Source organism: Notolepis coatsorum, assembly GCF_963971535.1.
Source record: "Notolepis coatsorum genome assembly, chromosome: 2".
NCBI classification, from domain to species: Eukaryota; Metazoa; Chordata; class Actinopteri; order Aulopiformes; family Paralepididae; genus Notolepis; species Notolepis coatsorum.
The window spans coordinates 221,962,045-221,984,359 of record NC_140166.1 but is presented as its reverse complement, the minus strand read 5'-3'; the positions used below and the strand labels follow the sequence as shown (position 1 = coordinate 221,984,359).

The following is a 22,315-nucleotide window of genomic DNA, read 5'->3' as shown; positions in this document are numbered from 1 at the left end:
CTGCTCATCTAACTCCAGGGTAGATGGCAAATAAGCTAATTTCCAGAAAAGGTTCCTTTAAGACAGAGTGTTGACTTCCTGGCTATTCAGCCGGTTTGGGAAGCACACCATGTCTTCAATACATGCGCAGTTTGAGTCAGTCTTAAAAAGGGGCAGCTCAACACAGAGTGCCATCCATCTATCCAGATAGTTTCTGTATGATATGCGGATTTGAGATATCTGCAGTCTGCAAAATAGTGACGCCGGCCATTCCCCAAAGTCAGTATCCCCTCCGACACACAGTGTTCACGTTATTTAAGTTTCACGTCATTATTTATTACTCACGTTATTGGGAGTTTTAAAACATGTATAGTATTTTCAGCTGCGACCAGCAGCTCTATAGCTCACTCTGTTGGTTTGGTTGGTCTACAAAAGTGTCCCCACCCTCTAGCGGCCACATATTTCAGCATATATGAGGCTGAGGTCTGGCATGGAGGTCAAGTGTGTGTGTGTGTGGGCGTGCGTGCGTGCGGATTCTAAGCCGGTTTCTTTTTCTTTTGTACTACATTATGGATACTGATATTATTTATTTATTTTATGTTCTTTTCAATGTTAACCCTTTCACTGCCGCACTACCAAACAGTTAACCCTGTCACGGCGACAATACACAGAAGGTTAACCCTTTCACTGCCACACGACGACAGCAGGTTAACCCTTTCACTGCCACACGACAGAAGGTTAACCCTTTACTATCACACGGTCGTGTGATAGTAAAAGGTTAACCTTCTGTCGTGTGGCAGTGAAAGGGTTAAATCCTGTTCTAAATAAAGACTCCCTCCTTCCTTCACCTTGACACACTGCTCCGCCAGGTCGCGGCTGGTCCGGTTGTTGAGCTCCACCACCACCAGGCGGGTGCAGAGGGCCTTGATGGCCCCGTCCACGCCCACGATCCTGCGGGTGCACTCGGCCGACACGTCCAGGTAGTAGGTGATGGCCCGGGCCGTGACCTCCAGCACGTTGTCCGGGGCGCTCTCGTCCAGGAAGATCTTGCACAGCGCCGGCAGGAAGGTGCGAGGGGGACACCTGGGGGGGGGGGGGGGGGGGGGGATTTAGTATCACCACTATTAGTATCTACTGCAAGTACAGTTACTTTTTTTTTTATTATGTAGATTCCGCCGCCATTTTTCATCAGATTGCAACGCCGTTTTTTTGCTAGACGTTCACAGAAAGGTAGAGAAACTAACTGCGTTCTCATTTACGCCAATAACGTTCAGGTTTGTGGTAGATAATCCCGAAAGATAAGATAAATAAAAAAGTGTATCCACACAAGTCATTTGATTGACAGGAGCTGGCTTGAGCTGGGTAGTGTCGTTTTTCTAAATTCCAATTTTGTTCTTGATTTATTGTGATGTTTCTTCTTGACTTGTTTAAAGAAGACTTGTCCGGCCCATTGGGGACATTAACTTGATTAGATTAGATTTGATTTAGTTATCCTAGCATCAAAATTATAATTGTTTACTAAATAATTTACTGTTGTTTGTATGTGACTCATGCGGCTGGATGTCATCGTTCATCCTCCTCTCCGAGTCATGTGATCATGAGTCTGTAGTTACATCAGTGAATTCAGCCTGTTGTTTTGGTTATTGAAGTGTGATTTTTATAGTTTTAAAGATCCCCATAAGATGCATTTTAGACGCTCCAAAAAATAAATCTACAATAATAATAAAGAATTAGTAAAAAAATAAAATAAAAAAAACGTTGGTCCACCAAATTGTTCAATCGACGACTGAAAATGTCAGCATCTGTACAGCTTTACCCTCATTGAGAATCCAAGGATATATTAATATGCAAATTAGCAACAAGCACCCATTGATATTTACCAGGAATTACAAGTCGGCAGCTCATGTTATTTCAAGACATGTCAGCTTTGTGTAGCTGAAGCTAAAAAGGTGTCAAGTTACCACATATTGCATCATGATAGGTTCAACCTATTAGTGACAACATCACACATGATGTAACTCAGACTTCAGGGAAGTACAGAGAAGCTGTCCCTCTACAGGGGAATGTGAAAATTTGTTTTGCACAAATAATCTGTATAGTCAAAGTCATGCCCCCAAGAGGAGTTAACCATAAATAATAATCTGTATAGTCAAAGTCATGCCTCCAAGAGGAGTTAACCATAAATAATAATCTGTATAGTCAAAGTCATGTCTCCAAGAGGAGTTAGCCATAAATAACAATCTGTATAGTCAAAGTCATGTCTCCAAGAGGAGTTAGCCATAAATAACAATCTGTATAGTCAAAGTCATGTCTCCAAGAGGAGTTAGCCATAAATAACAATCTGTATAGTCAAAGTCATGTCTCCAAGAGGAGTTAGCCATAAATAACAATCTGTATAGTCAAAGTCATGTCTCCAAGAGGAGTTAGCCATAAATAACTATCTGTATAGTCAAAGTCATGTCTCCAAGAGGAGTTAGCCATAAATAACAATCTGTATAGTCAAAGTCATGTCTCCAAGAGGAGTTAGCCATAAATAACTATCTGTATAGTCAAAGTCATGCCTCCAAGAGGAGTTAGCCATAAATAACAATCTGTATAGTCAAAGTCATGTCTCCAAGAGGAGTTAGCCATAAATAACAATCTGTAGAGTCAAAAGTCAGGCCTCCAAGAGGAGTATAAATAAATAAAATATTTTATTGGAGGGGATGGGCACTTCTGCATCTTCCCACTCAATACGGTGGCCGTGTCGACACGTTGCATCAAACAACAGCATTACTGGATAGTCTCGGTCCTAGGATGTTGGCGGTAAAGACAGCGAAGGAGTGACGTTTTTGTACCTCATTGTCTGCATTTGTACCTCATTGTCTGCATTTTACTTCATTGTACTTAGGTTGTACTTTTAAATCAAATCAAATGTATTTATACGGCCCGACAACACACGTTAATGTCCCCATGGGCCGGACAAGTCTTCTTTAAACAAGTCAAGAAGAAACATCACAATAAGTCAAGAACAAAACAAGAACACCATAAAGTCCCAATTTTTTTAAATAAATGCAAAATAAATCAATGCAACACTCCCAGACGTACCCCACACGAAGGTAAGGAAAAACTCACAAAAACCTAGCAATAGGAAAAAATGCACCACAGGCAATGTGGAGGAGAGAAACCTTAGAAGGGCCGTTCAAGAGGGGATCTCCCTTCTTAGATGTCGGTGATAGTAGTGTTGCAGTAAAACAGGCGAACAGTTGGTAGGCATGCACTTGTGTGTGGTGAAACACAGATAAGTGTTGCAATAGCAACTGAACATTTAGAAAAATTTAAGATAGAGCTGATAGCGGATCTATTTGAGGCACTTTAGTTTGTATATTGTATAGCGTTATTCTTCTTTTACTTACTTTTTTGCTGCATGAAGCACATTCTCAGGGGCTCACATACAGAACCAAGCATTTCACTGTAATGCACATGTACCTTATACAACACGTGACAAATAAAGACAAACTTGAAACTTGAACGTACGTCTCGAAGCAGCGGTCGACGTTGTCAGACATGAGCAGCAGCATGCAGAGCTGCTCCAGAGCGATGAGCTGCATGTCCCGCTCGTCGCCCTGGCCCATCTGGAGCCACTCCAGCAGGGTGTCGGGGTCCACGTCCGCCATGGTGGCTAGCCTGAGGGCACAGGGGCAACACACACCAGTCACTCATTACCATGGTGGCTAGCCTGAGGGCACAGGGGCAACACACACCAGTCACTACTAGGGATGCTCCATGGTGGCTAGCCTGAGGGCACAGGGGCAACACACACCAGTCACTACTAGGGATGCTCCATGGTGGCTAGCCTGAGGGCACAGGGGGGCAACACACACCAGTCACTACTAGGGATGCTCCATGGTGGCTAGCCTGAGGGCACAGGGGCAACACACACCAGTCATTACTAGGGATGTTCCATATTGTCCAACTCTTAATTTCCGATACCGATATCAACCGATAACGATGTATGGAGGCCCCCCCCCCCCAAATTAAATAATTTCAGGTAACTAACAACATATCTCTTGTCGTGGAATTAACACAACATTATGCATACTTTTGACAATAAAAGTATGCATTGATCTGTGTTCATTTCACTGGATGCATTCAACAAGGCATTCTAAATGTAAACATTATCTGTGCATCTCCCCTTTTCTTCTCTCTCTCTATCTCCCATATTTATTGTAATTTTCCTCGTATACTATTGCTACTGTAATTTTGTATTTTATTTACTTGTATTTTTATTTACTTACCGGTAACCTTTATTTAACCAGGAAAAAGTCTCATTGAGATTAAAAATCTCTTTTACAAGAGCGTCCTGGCCAAGACAGGCAGCAGCACATTTACAGATGAGAACAATTTAAAAAACAAACGTATAGCAATTAAAACTAAAACAAGGACAATTCACAAAACCATTTATAGTCGGTCAAAACATCTGCAGCCAGATGTGCAGGATTCCATATCGCTTAGAAGGGTTTTTAAAAGCAACCAGTGAGAGCAGCTCATGCAAGTGCAGGTGGTTTTGTAGCTGATTCCAGGTGGAGGGAGCAGCACACCTGAACGCCCTTGTTCCCAGGTCAGTACGGACCTGAGAGACAGTTAGTAAACATAAGCCCCGGGAACGAAGACTATAAATAACTGGCCATACTTTTTTTTTGGAGAATGTACATCTGTAGGTAAGTTTGAATGACACAGACCAGGAGAATAATAAGAGACACAGACCAGGAGAATAATAACTCTGCAGACCAGGAGAATAATAACAGACACAGACCAGGAGAATAATAACTCTGACACGCAGACCAGGAGAATAATAACTCTGACACGCAGACCAGGAGAATAATAACTCTGACACGCAGACCAGGAGAATAATAACAGACACAGACCAGGAGAATAATAACTCTGACACGCAGACCAGGAGAATAATAACTCTGCAGACCAGGAGAATAATAACAGACACAGACCAGGAGAATAATAACTCTGACACGCAGACCAGGAGAATAATAACTCTGCAGACCAGGAGAATAATACGTGACACAGACCAGGAGAATAATACGTGACACAGACCAGGAGAATAACACGTGACCAGCAGGGGCGACTGGAAAACCCTCCTGCTTCCCTCAAGTCACCCGTGTGGCAACATCTTGTGGCAATATTGTGTCTTCCCCAGTGAGTTCTATAAACAATGACCGTGACAAAACCATCATCAATATCCTCTATTTATTTGATATTGTGAGTCGACTCCAGGTCAGATCCAGCCAAGGAAGCCTTTCCAAACAGAAACTTGCTTCATCAACAACAATAACTGCTCATTGGATGAGTGATACAGACATCAACCGATACTAATAATATTGGACATCCCTAATAAATATATATATATATATATATAAAGTGTATACAGTGTAAAGTAAAGTGCAGAGTTCCAGGTCAGTCCCAGTGCAGTATTTTTGCCAGTGTCATTGTTATTGTGCCAGTGTCACTGGGGGGGGGGGGGGGGGGGGGACTCAGTCTGTGACGAGCTTTCACAGCCTTTGGGATCCGCAGCCCTCTCCCAGAGGGGAGCAGGGTGAAGAGGCTGTGTCCGGGGTGGGAGAGGTCGGCAATGATCTTTTTGTATTGTTATCCCAGTCATGTCACCTAAATGGAGCTACTGATTGGGAGATGCAGGTAGATCTGGTAGGAAAACTCATTGTTCCACAAGAGATAGTTTAACTAACTTGAGGCCTGACCAAGTATCATGGCCTCGTAGTCAGCGGTTGGTTTATTTTATAGAATTGAGCGTGCTTCTGGAGGATTCAGTGGAGGCGGCGTATGAAAGGAAACAGCTTAGATATGCAGACTTGGCAGCAGAAACTGAACAGCGAGGCTAGAAAGCTAGGGTTTGTCTGGTAGAAGTAGGCTGCAGAGGATTTATAGCACGATTGACTGTATCATTATTGGAAGAGTTGGGGAGTGCGTGGAGTTTGTGAAAAGCGGTAAATGAGATGTGGGAAGAAGCATTGGAAGGCAGTCAGTGGATTTGGTTGAGGAGAAATAATGTCAGCTGGGGGCCAAAGTAAACAATGACTAAGACCTTTTCCTAAACCTGCATACCCTATTCCCTACACCGGGTTTGTATCCCACCCCTTGAAATTTCCCATTTCTTCCCATAGCTGTTGTTAGCCTCGATGGTATAGCCGTCAAAACTGAATTTGGAGAATCATGACACCGCTAGTAACCAGTTATTCCCTGAATGTCTTATTTTAGATACTTTTCCTAACCCATTAATCTGTTAAGCCTGGAGCCCTATTTTCTGAAAATCCGCCTAAAAATACATACCTAAGTAAATGGAAGATTGCTTCACTTCCACAAGGTCCATTTGCATGTTCTTGGTATCTAGGCACATCTATGGATCTCAGGGAATGTATTGTGTCTGTTACTAGGCTTGAGTAAATTGTGATGAAACAAAAAGGAGAATATAAATTATGATTTTTCTTTGCATCTTTGACAGTGACATGCTAAAAATGACCAGACATGAAAACTGAGCCCTTCTTGAGATCACATGTACAAAAAATCTAAGGAAGGGAGGATGATTAAACAGAAGGTTTTGTAGATACAGATGAATTCTGCCATCCGGAGACATGCAATTTGAAATATTATTATAGAATATAGAATAGCAGGCCTATAAATGACCTTATTATAGCTATGTTGCACATCTATGAATCTATGAGTTCAATTTGGATTTTGTATCACCAGGCATGCAGGAAGAACCGAGAATGAAATCTACTGTAAATACAGTCAGCTTTTTATTCTATATATATATATTATATTAATATAGAATATCAGGCCTAGTATAAATTACCTTATTATGGCCAATCTGGATTTAGTACCACTAGGCGCCCCTGGCAGGGCAGCAAAAACCGTGAATGAAATCTACTCTGTAAGTACAGTTGCTTTTTTATAATGTAAATAATAGCCCCGCCATTTTTCATCAGATTGCGACGTGTTTTCTCTGTAGACAGAAAGGTAAAGAAACAAACGTTCTATTTTATGGCAATAACGTTCAGGTTTGTTCAACCTGTGAGACATAATCATGAAAAATAACGTTGAAAAATAATTTCACGCCAGACGGCTCCAAGTTTGACAGGGGTGCTACAGATCATACTATATCCTGTAGGGCTGTCTTAAATACTTCTAAGCTTCGTTCGATGGGCATGGGACTCGAAGGGAAGATTATTATAATATATATTTCTTTTTTTGCTAAATCAACTCTGCCTCTCTTTGTTAACTACAACAAGCAATGCTGTTTGTTATTTAAGATGAGGTCGGACTCGGCACTGACAGATTTGTGTTCATTGTGCTGCTTTTATAAAGCCTCAAATGACGGCTTACAATATTTCGTGAAAGTTTGTGTTTCGTTTGTCTAAGATTTAAAAAGGTTTAAACTTTACGGCACTGACAAAGTTGAACAAAGTGCTGTACAAGTCCCACAAGTTCAACATAAACATTTTTCTTTAAGAAGCTCGAAGCTTCGAATTAAAATCGAATCTCGGCCCCCGAAGCTTCGAATGCCAAAAAATAAATTCGAAGGTCAGCCCTAGTATCCTGTGCTAGAGATACTATATCCTGTGCTAGAGATACTATATCCTGTACTACAGATACTGTATCCTGTGCTAGAGATACTGTATCCTGTGCTACAGATACTATATCCTGTGCTAGAGATCCTATATCCTGTGCTACAGATACTATCCTGTGCTAGAGATACTATATCCTGTGCTACAGATACTATCCTGTGCTAGAGATACTATATCCTGTGCTACAGATACTATCCTGTGCTAGAGATACTGTATCCTGTGCTACAGATACTATCCTGTGCTAGAGATACACAGGCGGCCCAACACCTCTGGCTTGACATCTTTACACAGAAATCAAACCAGGGTCAACTCTGTAAAGATGACCTTATTAGACAATCTTCTTCAAACCCCATGACCCTGTGAAACCATCCCCCTGCGCAGGTTCACCAGATAAGCCTCCCCAGATGCCAAGCAAGCCACCCTGGCTGGCAGCACCAGACTCCATCCCTGCTTAGCCAGACAGACAGCCTACCTGGCTCCCGGTTGGCTACCCGGTCGACTGGCTCAGCGCCCAATCACTGATGACGATGCTGTCGCTGTTTGGGACTCATCCAACCAACCGGACGGAGGGGAGGAAACGCGGACAGGAAGTAGTCACTCAGTCTCAGTGTGGCTATGATTTCTGGGACATGTAGTCTCTTTACCTGGAGAGAAAGAGAGGAAGAGGGGTGGAGGTCAGCTCAGTTCAGGCACATAATAACAGAGGGAGAGCAGAGCCAGGAGTAATCATTAAGCCTAGAGGCATTCATCATCCAAGTCGTTACTTAGCCAGCCCTGCACCAACAAACAAGCTGGCATAGAGCTCTAGTGATAAAGCTCTGCTACAAACAAGCTGGCATAGAGCTCTACTTATAAAGCCCCGCTACAAACAAGCTGGCATAGAGCTCTACTTATAAAGCCCTGCTACAAACAAGCTGGCATAGAGCTCTACTGATAAAGCTCTGCTACAAACAAGCTGGCATAGAGCTCTAGTGATAAAGCTCTGCTACAAACAAGCTGGCATAGAGCTCTACTTATAAAGCCCTGCTACAAACAAGCTGGCATAGAGCTCTACTGATAAAGCTCTGCTACAAACAAGCTGGCATAGAGCTCTACTTATAAAGCCCTGCTACAAACAAGCTGGCATAGAGCTCTACTGATAAAGCCCTGCTACAAACAAGCTGGCATAGAGAGACATTTCAACACTTCCTTGCCATATGAGACAGGCTATTAAATGTGGTGGCATTATTCTGCCCACATTTACATCTAATCAACATGTTGTATTGTTTAGTAGCATTAGCTTAGAGGCAGAGCAGCCTAACTGAAGCTACATCTAGTCAACATGTTGTATTGTTTAGTAGCATTAGCTTAGAGCAGGCGAACTGAAGCTACATCTAGTCAACATGTTGTATTGTTTAGTAACATTAGCTTAGAGCAGGCTAACTGAAGCTACATCTAGTCAACATGTTGTATTGTTTAGTAACACTAGTATGACAGCCTAACTGAAGCTACATCTAGTCAACATGTTGTATTGTTTAGTAACATTAGCTTAGAGCAGGCTAACTGAAGCTACATCTAGTCAACATGTTGTTGTATTGTTTAGTAACATTAGCTTAGAGCAGGCTAACTGAAGCTACATCTAGTCAACATGTTGTATTGTTTAGTAACATTAGCTTAGAGCAGGCTAACTGAAGCTACATCTAGTCAACATGTTGTATTGTTTAGTAACATTAGCTTAGAGCAGGCTAACTGAAGCTACATCTAGTCAACATGTTGTATTGTTTAGTAGCATTAGCTTAGAGGCAGAGCAGCCTAACTGAAGTTACATTTAGTCGACATGTTGTATTGTTTAGTAGCATTAGCCTAGAGCAGCCTAACTGAAGCTACATCTAGTCAACATGTTGTATTGTTTAGTAGCATTAGCCTAGAGCAGCCTAACTGAAGCTACATTTAGTCAACACACATGTTGTATTGTTTAGTAACATTAGCTTAGAGCAGGCTAACTGAAGCTACATCTAGTCAACAACGTGTTGTTGTTGTATTGTTTAGTAACATTAGCTTACAGCAGGCTAACTGAAGCTACATCTAGTTAACATGTTGTATTGTTTAGTAACATTAGTATGACAGCCTAACTGAAGCTACATCTAGTCAACATGTTGTATTGTTTAGTAGCATTAGCTTAGAGCAGACTAACTGAAGCTACATCTAGTCAACATGTTGTATTGTTTAGTAACATTAGTATGACAGCCTAACTGAAGCTACAGTACACCTAGTCTAGTGAGAGAGAGTAAACAAGTTTGGATATGGCCACCAGTGATGTCATCGGAACATTGAATCCTTGTGTTGTGTTGTGTTATTTACAGCTCCATGAAATTATATAGATGAAAAAAACCAAAAAGCATTGTCCTATATTGGGACTGCTACCATATCATTTAATTGAGCTGTATGTCAACACAGCACAACGATGACATAATGTGTGCAAAATTGTCGTTGGATGTGTGTGAGATTATGTGCAAAATAAGCCTTGTTTTTCGGTGAAGTACCCCTTTAACACTAGCAGCCACTTTAACACTCATGCCGCACACACGCACACTTATGGCCAGAGGAAAGGCCACTTTAAATTAGAATAACAGGAACAGTGTATTGCACTACTAAAGCTACCTAGCATGTCCTATATGCTCTGTAAATACTATGTACAGATACCGAGATGGCACACCATGTACCGGTTTATTGCACTGTTGTTGTTATTGGATTCTTTAATATGTTGTACCACTGTATTTTTATTGGATTCTATTATATGTTGTACCACTGTATTGCACATCGTCGCGGGCAAGACCAGCCGCATTTCATTGTATACCTGTATGCCGTGACAATTAAAACTCTTGACTTGACTTGATATCAAAGCCATGCTTTCAAAGCAGACACTGACGGTCCGACGCCATATTCAACTCAAAGTGTTCTTAGCTGATGAAAAGGTAGATAGAAGGATCTATGCGAGACGATGTGGGACAAGTCAGAGCAGAAATCATTCAGTATGATAACCAAAACAGTTATTAGTGATAATACCACCCACCAGAGACAGAGAGGAAACAAACACCACGTCAGACTGGGTCTATGTGAGACAAGCCAGAGCAAAAACTATCTTGTATTAGGGCTGCTCCATTATGGCATGAATCATATACACGATTGATTTGAGAACATCACATGACGTCGACGACTGAATTCGTTTGACCTTTCTTCTTGACCAAAGGCCCTCTTTCGGTCATATTCTAAGTTAACAAAGACGTTAAAAAAAAATAATAATAACTTGAGAAATGTGCTGTGGCTCCTCCTCCCTACTGTTTGGGCTTGGGGGGGGGGGGGGGGGGGGGGGCTGAGTGCACCACTGGGAAGGAAGGGTGCACTGCGTTTACAAACCACAAAATGAGAGCAGAGCACGGCATGCGGTGCGATAATCTTCTATCAAATCAAATGTATCTTGATTACTTTATTCTCATGACCGTGGGAAGACAAAGTCATAATTGGAAGGAATTGAAACTGGATGAATCGCCCAGCCCCATCTTGTATAATAACCAAAACGGTTACCCGTGATAATGCTGCAGTGGAAACTGCCAACAGGAAGCTGTGGAGGGGGAACTGTGGGGTGTCAGACCTACAAACGGATCTACAACACACGCCCCTATTTATCAAACTAACCTTCTTACTGTCTTCTACTATTATGTACTATGCTAATATGTCTATACTACTATGCACTATGCTTATATGTCTATACTACTATGTACTGTGCTAATATGTCTATACTACTATGCACTATGCTAATATGTCTATACTATGTACTGTGCTAATATGTCTATACTACTATGTAGTATGTACTATGCTAATATGTCTATACTACTATGTACTGTGCTAATAATATGTCTACTATGTACTGTGCTAATATGTCTATACTACTATGTAGTATGTACTATGCTAATATGTCTATACTACCATGTACTGTGCTAATATGTCTATACTACCATGTACTGTGCTAATATGTCTATACTACTATGTACTGTGCTAATATGTCTATACTACTATGTACTGTGCTAATATGTCTATACTACTATGTACTGTGCTAATATGTCTATACTACTATGTACTGTGCTAATATGTCTATACTACTATGTACTGTGCTAATATGTCTATACTACTATGTACTGTGCTAATATGTCTATACTACTATGTACTGTGCTAATATGTCTATACTACTATGTACTGTGCTAATATGTCTATAGTAGGGGTGGGGGAAATCGATACGTAGTAGTATCGCAATACTTTGCGTGGCGATACTGTATCGATACAGGGACGCCAAGTATCGATATTTAATTATTCATAAAAAATAATAATAATTAAAAAAATATTGTATAAGGAAGTTGCATTGTTCATTTCAATACCTGTAAATTAGTACAGTAGTCCACACACACACGTGGAATATGACTAATACAAACAGTTCAGTTTGTCAGGTACATGCAACACAGATTACAGTGTTTACATCTGTCTGCTTGAGAAAATACCATGTTCTGCAATAAAAAATGATTGAAGTGAGATGAACAGACTGAACTTTATTTTATTAGATAAAACATGTTGACAGTTTTACTTTGCAGTTGAAAAAAGGTAATAAATTAAATTTGAGCAAAAAAAAATAAAAAAGCAATATTTTCAACGTATCGCGATATATTTAGTATCGCGATACTATCGTATCGTGACGCAAGTATCGCGATAGTATCGTATCGTGAGGTCTCTGGCGATTCCCACCCCTAGTCTATACTACTATGCTAATATGTCTCTATACTATTATGTACTATGCTAATATGTCTATACTACTATGCACTCAAGAGTGTAGCACTCAGGTTTGGCACTGCTAGACAAACAACACCACTCGCCACTGACTTGTACACAATTTATAAGTTGCTTGACGCTTTTTATCCAAAGTAGGAGTATACTGACCTAGGATCAGACTGCCCAGGTCACATGACCATTTACACCTCACTATGACTGGTCTCAGATGAGCACTACCATCAGATGCTTGGGTTAAATACAGGCCCTGGTTCGTATACATACAATAGACGTGTCAATCCAAAGTAAGACCACGACAACAAGTATCAATCACCACAGCCATGCTGATAAGAAGCTCCCAGACTTAATAAGCTTTGTGCTGGCCAAACTAATGATAAAGAGGGCGACAGTGTCTCAGGAGGTAGAGTGGACGTCTGCGTCGTCTGGTAATCAGAAGGTTACGGTTGGACAGTGTGTCAGGATGAGCAGCGTGATTACCAAACCTAGCCGCATTTCTGGCAGACGCTCTCTGATTGGCCGACGTCAGTTTCTACACTGGTTAAGCTTAGGCACTCTTCGAAGTTGGTTAAGGTTAGAGTTTGTCTTAGAGCATGGCAATAGAACGCCAGGTAGTTTGCAGGCCGTTTGACGTGGAAATGGGCAAAGAGACAGCTCGTCACGCTATTGGGAGCACATGTCACATGACCAGAAACGTCTGCCAGAAATGCGGCTAGGTTTGGTAATCACACGGATGAGCAGGTTGACACCTTGCATGGTCGCCTCCGCCATTGGCGTGTGAATGAATGGGTGAATGTGAGGCATAAGTAATACATGCAGTCCATTTACCACTAGACAGATCCACCACACCACAAATAGATTATCCAATGGTGTCACAACCATACCTGTCAAGTTCAACCATCCCGTTTTTCCCGCGATTGTCCCGTATTTCAAATTTCCTTCCCGCCGTCATCCCGTTAAAATATTTTCCCGTATTTTTCCTGTTTTCTTACATTTTTTTTTATATTTACAAAATGACTGCAATTCCCCTCCGTGACGACAGGTGGCAGCAGTGTAGATTAGAACGTTAGCACAGGAAGGCAGACCGGAAGACGGTTGCGACCCAAAGAAGAAGAAGAGCAACCGGATAAAGGAGGGGTTTAGCGGGAAATGTATTACATTATAAAACTACATACCTACAAAAGGCAGAGAAGCCTTCTTCATCTACCGGCACAGTGGGGTTGTTCCCTGAGAGCTCACTCTCGGCCGTGGTTTCTCAGTGTATAATGTATGGTGCTCTCCCTCAACATGCGAGTAGGGTGAGACAACATCATTCTTTAGTCCAAATAATACCCTACTTTATACTATATTGTATATTATTGTCATTCATTTAATGTAAAGTCAGTCTTACATTGGCACTGCTTTAACGTTGCATTTACCCATAATCCATTGCTGTATTAGACCCATGTGCCAGACATAACTTTTGTAAAGTAATGAAGAGCAAATGTAAAGTTAAATACACAATGAAACAATATCTTTATCTATATTATGACATGTCAACTACTACTACTAATAAAAGAAGATTTCCGTTTTTCATTTCTACTCATTCATCCCAAACAAGACAGCAATTCTACTTCTTCTGCATGCATAGCAGAGCTCATAGCACAGATTTGGAGTTGATAGAATGGACATTGCAGTTCTTAGGAAATGTTGCACATGGTGGAAATAATGGAAATTAACATTTCTAACATTAACATTTTGTGTATGTTTAAAGTTGATACATTGAGGCATGGTAGAATTTCACTTTATATTACAGCAGTATCCGTTTTTTTTAACATTACAATTAGTGTCTGACACTATTAGACACATGTTAAAAGTCAAAGTCAACTTTGTCATTTTCCAATTTGTGCAACACATCAGGAAAATTCAATTACGTGCCCCCCTTCCCACGGTGTATATAGAAAGAGACGATAAACACAAAAGTAACAAAGGACACAATATACAACACACAGGACTATGTACAATATAAACAACAATTAAATTAATGAATGAATTAAATAAGAGGTAAAAGAGAACTTAGTGTAAATATTCCTTAATTTGTGTCAACGTTATAAAAATCCTATTGTATTCAACAAATTAATTATGATACACCACAATGTGCCCTTTATCTATTCTAAATCTATGGCCTCGCGATTCCACGGCTGCGCAGTGCCGACAATATAATATACATATGAGGGGGAGGAGACTACATTGGGAGGGGCGGGGCCAGGGGGAGGCAAAATATCCTGTTTTTTCAAATCCCAATGTTGACAGCTATGCACAACAGCACAATGACTGTTACTTGTGTTATTTGTAGGCTATATGTTGAATATACACTTCAACAAAAAAAACACTGTTGATTTTTATCAGATCATCATTATCGGTCATCAACCACCCTGTTTTCTAAATATCTATATCAGCATTGGTCATCAACCACCCTGTTTTCTTAATATCTATATCAGCATTGGTCATCAACCACCCTGTTTTCTTAATATCTATATCAGCATTGGTCATCAACCACCCTGCTTTCTAAATATCTATATCAGCATTGGTCATCAACCACCCTGCTTTCTAAATATCGGTAAAGCTATAAGCCACAAGCCACCTTGCTCTCTAAATTAGTGTTGACACAACAACAGTGATAGAGTTGTGATTTATGGTGCTTACATTCTTTAGCAACAGTTGTCCTTATTGCTATTTTCGCCTCATGGAGCTGTAATTAACACAACACAAGGCTGAAGCTAACTCTAGTCAACATGTTGTATTGTTTAGTAACATAATTAAGTAGAACAGCCTAACTGAAGCTACATCTAGTCAACATGTTGTATTGTTTAGTAGTAACATTAGCTTAGAGCAGGCTAACTGAAGCTACATCTAGTCAACATGTTGTATTGTTTAGTAACATTAGTGTAGGACAGCCTAACTGAAGCTACATCTAGTCTAGTTAAAGTAAACAAGTTTGGATATGGCCACCAGTGATGTCATCAGGAACATTGAATCCTTGCGTTGTGTTAATTATCCTTTACGCTCAATAACTGAAACTAAATTAATATGTAGAAAACTGTTAAGCGTTTTTGTATGTGTGTGAGATTATGTGCAAAATAAATCAGCATTATTTCTTGGCGAAGTGGCTTTTCGCTGGAGAAAAAGATACCTTTATGTCATGGCTCACAATGTATGCATTCAACGGGACTGTTGTGACAACTACACACACAAGCCTTCATTTCATCATTGTATGTCATGACAACTCTCTCCCTGACCTCGAGAATCAGCATTTATACTTTATTAAATACTTTATAAAATGGTTATGACGAGGATTTATTTAATCGCTGGAGTAAATACAATATTCTGTATTTAAGATCATCACTGGTGAATTTATCAGTGGGGTAAGAAAACTAAATTAAACAATTTACAGACTAACTGGAGGATTTTCAACAACATATCAGATTGGTTGTTATACCTTGATGGTAAAATCACAGTAAACAAATGAGACCATTGCTGAAACAATGGGTAGCGTCATTCTAGCTTATGGTTGGGATTACTACCGCCCGATGACTTTGATTGACAGCCTAGTGTGATAGATGACATGACATTATGCCATGCTGCCTTTCCTGCACGCACTGTTTACTGACTAATCAAATTATCTATAGCAGCTCCTGGAGAAGTTTTAGCTGAAGAGCCACAAAACCGTAGCTCTATTTTACCTTGAAGAGCCACAATGGTAGCTCTATTTTACCTTGAAGAGCCACAATGGTAGCTCTATTTTACCTTGAAGAGCCACAATGGTAGCTCTATTTTACCTTGAAGAGCCACAATGGTAGCTCTATTTTACCTTGAAGAGCCACAATGGTAGCTCTATTTTACCTTGAAGAGCCACAATGGTAGCTCTATTTTACCTTGAAGAGCCACAATGGTAGCTCTATTTTACCTTGAAGAGCCACAATGGTAGCTCTATTTTACCTTGAAGAGCCACAATGGTAGCTCTATTTTACCTTACAATGTCAATTAAAAAATTTCAAATTAAACTCTCATTGCAGCTATATGTCCAACAGTTAGCTTTGTTATATAGTTAATAGCTACCAAGCTAATGTTTTTAGCCACTCAAGATGCAGCTCAGCTGACAGACACAGGAGCAGGATGGAGAGAAACTAACTGTTGCTAAACCTTCAACCAATTCTGCTCATAGTTATTATTGCTATATAGGCTTAACGCAATACAAATTCTAAACCTTGGACCAATATCTCATGAAGTTGAATCCATTCAGGATGAATGCTGAGCACAATGTTCCTTTTCTCAAGCATGCCCTGCTGAGCTGTTAGTGAAGCAGCACAATACAGCTGGATAGTGAGAACGTCGTCATCGTGACTCGCCAAGACGTGTTATAAAAACAGAGGTGTTTCTTTAATCGATGACATCGAGTAATCAGGACAGGCCCTATTATAAGTTGAACATAGATACATGTTGAACATAAGACACAAATGCAACTAGTTATTAATATATAAAAATTTGCATATAATTTATAAACGATTAGCATATTCGTTGCAACACTGTTTCTTCTCAGTGGATGAAGTGAGAGTTAAGGTAGTTTGTCAACATTCAGTTTCTTATGTGAATTATTTAAATAAGAGTGAAAATGTTATATCTGTGGCATTTTTTACCAATGTAAAATGAAATTACTAAATGCAAAGGACACATTATTTTTATTATTATTATTATATTAATAAAAAGGCTTTTTATGAATTACCATCTATTTTTGTTCCATGTACCATGTCAAATTGTGTGGCTATATCTTCAAGTAGGGGAAAGAAAACTGTGAATATGTGATTTTGACAGAATGGCCGTTAAAGCAGTGTACCATGGCTGGTACATAAACATCTACATCACCTGGCTGGGCCTAGATGGTCATTTTACACATTTCAGGAAACCACTGTAGGTGCAATATTTAGCGAAACATTTTAATATCTCGAAATGTACCTATCCGGCCAAAACCACAATTTTCACCTACGGTGCCTCACCTTAGAAGGTATGGTAGTAGTACCAGTGTGTACACCCTGGCGGGCCCAGCTAAGTTGATTAGGACTAATTTGAAACGAGTCAGCCAGCCAGCCAGCCAGTCTGTCTCCTTTGTGTGTGTGAGAACCCAGCTTGGCTATAAACAGGCTTGGAGAAGACAGATCCTCTTATCAACAGATTAATCACAAATTACCGGAGAGCTGCATTCTGCTTATCCTTACTACTAGAGATCCTTGAGTAAAGTCTACACAGGTATCTAGCTTCAGCGGCCAGGAGGCCATGTCTCGCCTGGCCCCATCTCTGTCAGAGAGGTCCAATGTAGTTTCACCCCCACCCCCCCCAACCTCCTCCAATGTACAGTTTCTTCCCCCTCAAATGTATATACTCTCTTTTTAGACTCCTTTTGTACTCACAAACAGTACTGTATTTGTAAATCTGGTATGTCAAATGTCTAGATGTAGCAGTACTGTCTACCTGTATGTCATATATGTTATGATGATGAATTGAAAATGGGGGACCCTGATGTAAACAAGACAAAAGTCTTTCTCTGGTCTGCATCCCCTTAACAATTGTGTGTATTGAGCCGTACTGTATTGTACCCATTCTGCAATCTGTTAATAAAATGTTCAATCAATCAGGTGTCCTACTACGTCCATGGTCTGAATCCAGATTGAGGTCAGTGTGATAATCATAGCTAACAAAACTCAAGCTTCTCAGGCCGAACATTACATCGGATACTGGTGGCCTGATCCATGATTGTTTCCACGGTCCAGATATATTGGGAGCAACCGAACCGATTTCACAACACCAGTGGGAATCTGGGGCAACATTTATCACAGAGGAACCACTCGCTCATTGTCCAGTTTGTCATCATCAATAATTCCATTATATTATGGTGTATGCCAAGGATCTTTAGTCTGGAGGATTCGAGCAGAAACACAACAATTTTATGTGGCTTCAAGCTTACAAAACTAGTAGGATCTGGGCTAATAATATAGGTCATGTTATGCGTCAAATGGAAAAATGACATGGTTCAACCACATCTTGACAAAGGTAGCTTTGTGTGTCGCCCAAGTTTCATCACGACGACTGTAGTTAGTGGGGACGACGAGAAGGAATACGACTATTCCATCAGGAGGACACAGACACAAAACACAGCAAATATTAATAAGGAATCCATAGGCAGATTTTAGTTGTATCTAAGCTAACGTTTGATAGCAAGTTAAAAACGGTTGTTGTCGGTTTCAAGGCTATGTTGACACACACGGTCAACTTGATATGATCACAAGGCTATTTTATAGCAACAGAAAACAGGCCCACACGGCAGAGTAGCTTAATATGTTATGATTATTACCTTAGAAGCCGAACCTAAACTGTATCCATGTCCCCAACAAACACACCACTGCACTTTTATTACAGTCTATCGTTGTCTCACTGTTCTGTCCGGTTTTGTACTTATTTATTATTATTATGTTATTCTTATTATTTGTGAAAAAAATCATGCACTGTAAAATGTCGAATCATCACGTTCCATTTGTATACAATATACTATGGTGAATAAAGTGAATCTAGCATTAGCTTAAAGCTAACATTGTCTCACTGTTCCGTCCTGTTTTGCAATTATTTATTATTATTATGTTATTCTTATTATTTGTGAAAGAAAAATCATGCACTGTAATGTCGAATCATCACGTTCCATTTGCCAAACCTAACAACATTATTGACAATAGAGAGGCGATACTGCCACTATAACTTCATATATCTAGCTCCAACTAAGCCCTTATTTAAACAACTGCAATTAACAAAACATCAAGTGATTAAATATAAAAGCAACGTCTCCCATCATCACTATCCCTTGTTTATGTTTATGTTATATCGCTCAGCAGCAGCCAAACCTAACATTAGCTTAAAGAAGCTAACATTAGCTTAACACTAGCTAGCTAGCTAACACAACAGCAACAAGACGACTCCATCTTTTCCTCAAATAAACAAACACGTCCATACCAAACAACAGAACGGCTATTAAAGAATGTGATGAAATATAATGTTGTGTCGTGTCGCATTCATTAATAATATCAGAAGGTATCATCCCGTCGGTGTCAGTTATAAACCCCTCTCTGAAGGAGCAGCACCGCGGTTGGGCCTGAAAAACCCCGAAACTCGAGGAGCGGCGCGGCTCCGGTTCCAGAGAGCAGAGCAGCGCAGGCCCGAGGCCGCGGCGCCGCTGCTGCCGGGAACACACCCCGGTGCCGGGGGAGCAACACAGGAGAGCCCGAGGCCCGAGGCCGCGGCGCCGCTGTCCGCCCTCCTCCCGGGGTACACACCCCGGTGCCGGGACACAAACACTCACTCACCGTCTCTCTCTCTCTCTCTCCGCCGAGCCGAGGAAAACTAAAATGACGGTTTGCCGTTTATCGAACGGGCTCTTCTTCTTCTTTCTTCACTGTGTTGTTGTTCCCATTTCTTGTTGTCCACCACGGCGGCTCTGAAAGGTCAAAGTGTGGGACGGTGGTGGTAACGCGATAAACAAAACTGTGTGAGTGAAATGGAGAGAGCCGTGTCGAGGAGGAGGAGGAGGAACTGAGCTCTCTCTCTCTCTCCGTCTCTCTCTCTCTACCGCTCTGTCTATCTCTCTCTCTACGTCTCTCTACCTCGCTCTCTCTCTCGCTCTCTCTCTCTCTCTACCTCTCTGTCTCTACCTCTCTCGCTCTACCTCTCTCTCTCTCTGTGTGTGTGTGTGTGTCTCTCTCTCTGCCTATCTCTGTCTCTACCTCTGCTCTCTCTCTCAATTCAATTCAATTCAAATGGGCTTTATTGATATGGGAAACATACGTTTACATGACGTTTAATTTTATACGTCTCTCTGCCTCTCTCTCTCTCTCTCTCTCTCTCTCTCTACCTCTCTGTCTATCTCTCTCTCTCTACCTCTCTGTCTATCTCTCTCTGTCTGTCTCTACCACTCTCTCTCTCTCTCTACCCTCTCTCTCTGTCTCTACCTCTACCTCTCTACCTACTCTTTTTGTATCACAAACAGTACTGTATTTGTAAATCTGGTATGTCATAAATGTCTAGATGTAGCAGTACTGTCTATCTGTATGTCATGTTTGTCATATGTTATGATGAATTGAAAATGGCTTAACAATTGTGTGTATTGAGCCGTACTGTATTGTACCCATTCTGCAATCTGTTAATAAAAATGTCAATCAATCTCTCTCTCTCTCTCTCTCTCTCTCTCTCTCTCTCTCTCTCTCTCTCTCTCTCTCTCTCTCTCTCTCTCTCTCTCTCTCTCTCTCTCTCTCTCTCTCTCTCTCTCTCTCTCTCTCTCTCTCTCTCTCTCTCTCTCTCTCATCACGAGGCTATGCAGTGTGAATGCGGCGGAAGGCAGGGGGCGCTACTGTCCACACAAAGTAATAACTGTGTTGATATGCAAAGACGTTGAGTTGTGTGTGACACTGTAATCAACAATGCTGTATGTATATTTATTATATGTACAGTATTTATCCAAGCCTGTCTGAATATATGTACTAGTTATACCACTGGCTGTTACATTTGCACTCTGGTTGGATGCTTGATTGATTGATTGATTGAACATTTTATTAACAGATTGCAGAATGGGTACAATGAAACTTCTTTTCATTGTACTGTACAGTACTTGTGCTGTATAATACATTTGAATCTAATCTAATATCATCTAAAAATATATCATTATCACCCTAATGGACCAACTGTTAAACAGGTAAACAAGGCAGGTCCATGATTTGGCCTTGAAATCAGTATTCCCATGGAAACATGGTATTGACAATAGAGAGGTGATGAATTAATGAATGATGTTAAGGGGATGCAGACCAGAGAAAGACGTTTGTCTTGTGGGCGACAGTGGCTCGAGGTAGAGCAGTCGTCTGGCAATCCGGAGGTTCCCGGTTCGATTCCCGCTCCTCCCGAGCAGCATGTCGATGTGTCCTTGAGCAAGACACTTAACCCCTAATTGACTCCTCCCGATGAGCAGGTTGGCACCCTGCATGGTTGCTGTAGAGGCAGAAACCGACTTGGTGGATTTACATATTATTATATATATATATTATATTATATATTAGAACCATGCACTGTTTAGACTGTCTTAACCTTTAGACTGTCTTATTTATGTTCGGACGACGGACACTAGAGGGCTCACCACCCATTACAGCCCACTCCTATAAATAGCCAAGGTGATCACTGCAATCTTGTGCACCTGCCGAGGTTTTACCTTTATACGCTACTGTTTTACTGTTGGAACTGACCACACTGAGCAATTGACGACTGTTCTGTTTAACCCTTCATTTACTATCATTTACCTTTGGACAACAATAAACCCTGTAAACCGAACCGGCGGCAACTTTGGACATTCAATTCATTCAACATCACAACTTTGGTACAGCGTGAAACGGCACATTAGCGGGTGCATCGTGGACGACTGTCAGCACACAGAGGAATGACAGTCGGCCACTACAGTTGCCGTCGGTGTGTGAATGTGTGAGTGAATGGGTAAATGTGAGTAACAAATTGTAAAACGCTTTGGATAAAAGCGCTATATAAAAAAGCAGCCATTTACCATCTTGTTTACATCAGGGTCCCCCATTTTCAATTCATAATGACATTTATGCCATACACAACATACATGACATTTATGGCATAGGGACATACAGGTAATAGTACTGTTACATTTGTGACATACGATATGCAAATATACAGTACTGTTACCCAGAATCCTAACAGATAATATATGGGGAGGAGACTGTACATTAGGAGGGGGTGGGTGGGTGGGAGAAAATATATAGGCGACATAAGGTGGGGAGGAGACAGTCCATTAGGAGGGGGTGGGT

The 22,315-nt window shown here is 40.9% G+C and overlaps 1 protein-coding gene across 4 annotated transcripts in view; it reads right to left on the bottom strand.

The window, feature by feature from the left end:
• hectd1 (HECT domain containing 1) overlaps window positions 1–20,096 on the bottom strand; it is a 106,772-nt gene extending 86,676 nt beyond the window's left edge. For 3 of the 4 annotated variants that reach the window (XM_084309010.1, XM_084309013.1, XM_084309012.1), the window contains exons 1-4: window positions 19,811–20,095; window positions 8,086–8,257; window positions 3,496–3,645; window positions 828–1,062 (exon numbers count right to left, since the gene is read on the bottom strand). In XM_084309010.1, the coding sequence (XP_084165136.1) occupies window positions 828–1,062; window positions 3,496–3,635 (375 nt within the window). In that variant the 5' untranslated portion in view covers window positions 3,636–3,645; window positions 8,086–8,257; window positions 19,811–20,095. Of the gene's footprint in view, window positions 1–827; window positions 1,063–3,495; window positions 3,646–8,085; window positions 8,258–19,810 lie in introns of all 4 variants that reach the window. The other variant, XM_084309011.1, reaches the window with a different exon arrangement.
• Window positions 20,097–22,315: the final 2,219 nt, after the last annotated feature.